The sequence below is a fragment of the Octopus bimaculoides genome, chromosome 12 (genome assembly GCF_001194135.2).
Source record: "Octopus bimaculoides isolate UCB-OBI-ISO-001 chromosome 12, ASM119413v2, whole genome shotgun sequence".
In the NCBI taxonomy this organism is placed as follows: domain Eukaryota; kingdom Metazoa; phylum Mollusca; class Cephalopoda; order Octopoda; family Octopodidae; genus Octopus; species Octopus bimaculoides.
This window is the reverse complement of record NC_068992.1, coordinates 67,213,309-67,214,704: the sequence shown is the minus strand read 5'-3', so window position 1 is coordinate 67,214,704 and position 1,396 is coordinate 67,213,309. Positions and strand designations below refer to the sequence as shown.

Below are 1,396 nucleotides of genomic sequence, written 5' to 3'. Positions count from 1 at the left end.
GACAGACAGACAGTCAGACAGACAGACAGACATACAGACAGACAGACAGACAGACAGACAGATAGATAGATAGATAGATAGATAGATAGATAGATAGATAGATGCATACATGCATACATACATACATACATACATACATACATACATACAAACATGCATACATACATACATACAAAGTGATATGGACAGACAGATCGGCAGACATTTTAATATCGATAATCTGTCATGTCTTAAATTGAGTCCAGTTTCGCATTAAATTTGATGTTATTGTTAATGAAATCTTTAGAGTAAGTAATTTTAACTTGTGTCCTATTATCTACATTTCTTTAAGTTTTCTCAAATAAATAGCTTAGTTTTCTCAGTATTATCTTCAAATGGTTTGTAAACCTTGTAGCGATGCAATGACATTCTTGTAAACAAACGACCGCTTTTGATATTTATTTTTTCATATCGTCAACAAGTCTAAACATTAAGATTTGTTTCAACACATTTTCAACAAACGTATTTAACGAGACAAAAAACAAACGACAACACAATCCGATGTGTCAACCTACCCGGAATGACTGCTTCAGTCCACCATTATCGGCGATATTTTCACCCAGGGTATTTCGCCCATTGATCTGTTTTAAAATATAATAAATAGAATACGTTATGCAACATAAATAAATTGTAATATTTCTATAAGAATATATTTGTTCATAGACACAAGTTTAGGCTAATGTTCTTCTTAGTTTCAAGTTCCTCAACAGAAAGAGACTCTTGAAGCCAGGGCAGAGTTACGGTGGAGACCTAGATTTGACTAAATAAATAAAATGTACTCTCTATATATTTATTTTATTTTGGTGTTGTTTGTAAACACAATGACACACAAACACACACACATACCGTATAGATATGCGTTCAGGTATTTCCTTGCTTCCAGATGTAAATAAGTTAATGAATGCAACCAGAAGTAATTGGTGATGTGCTAGTAAGTGCTGATATTATGTGTGGTGTGCGTGCGTGTGTATGTTTTTGTACTTCACTCTATGTAATGAATGATATGGGAGTGGGGTGCCAATTAACATAATAAATTAATTCCTTTTATTTATTTTTTTTTTCGTGACATTTTTAGAAAAATTGTGACAGTGAGAGAAACCTTAGTGAATACATAAAAGTTACAAAAGTGTCCATTCAAGAGAAAATTTTATGAAATAATTCCTAATACATCTTAGTATTATTATTTCAGTGAAGCGGCCTGCGGAATCGTTAACGGAATCGTTAACGGAATGGTTAGGAGAATCGTTAGCGGAATCGTTATCGGAATCGTTAGCGGAATCGTTAGCGGAATGGTTAGGAGAATCGTTAGCGGAATCGTTAGCGGAATCGTTAGCGGAATCGTTAGCGGAATCGTTAG

General features: G+C 33.8%; 1 protein-coding gene across 1 annotated transcript in view; it reads right to left on the bottom strand.

Annotated features, from left to right (window-relative positions):
• The window catches only part of LOC106884467 (neprilysin-1), a 187,219-nt gene that overhangs the window by 5,425 nt on the left and 180,398 nt on the right, over window positions 1–1,396 (bottom strand). The window contains exon 16 of the mRNA XM_052972063.1: window positions 555–703. Within this exon, the coding sequence (XP_052828023.1) occupies window positions 555–703 (149 nt within the window). The remainder of the gene's footprint in view (window positions 1–554; window positions 704–1,396) is intronic.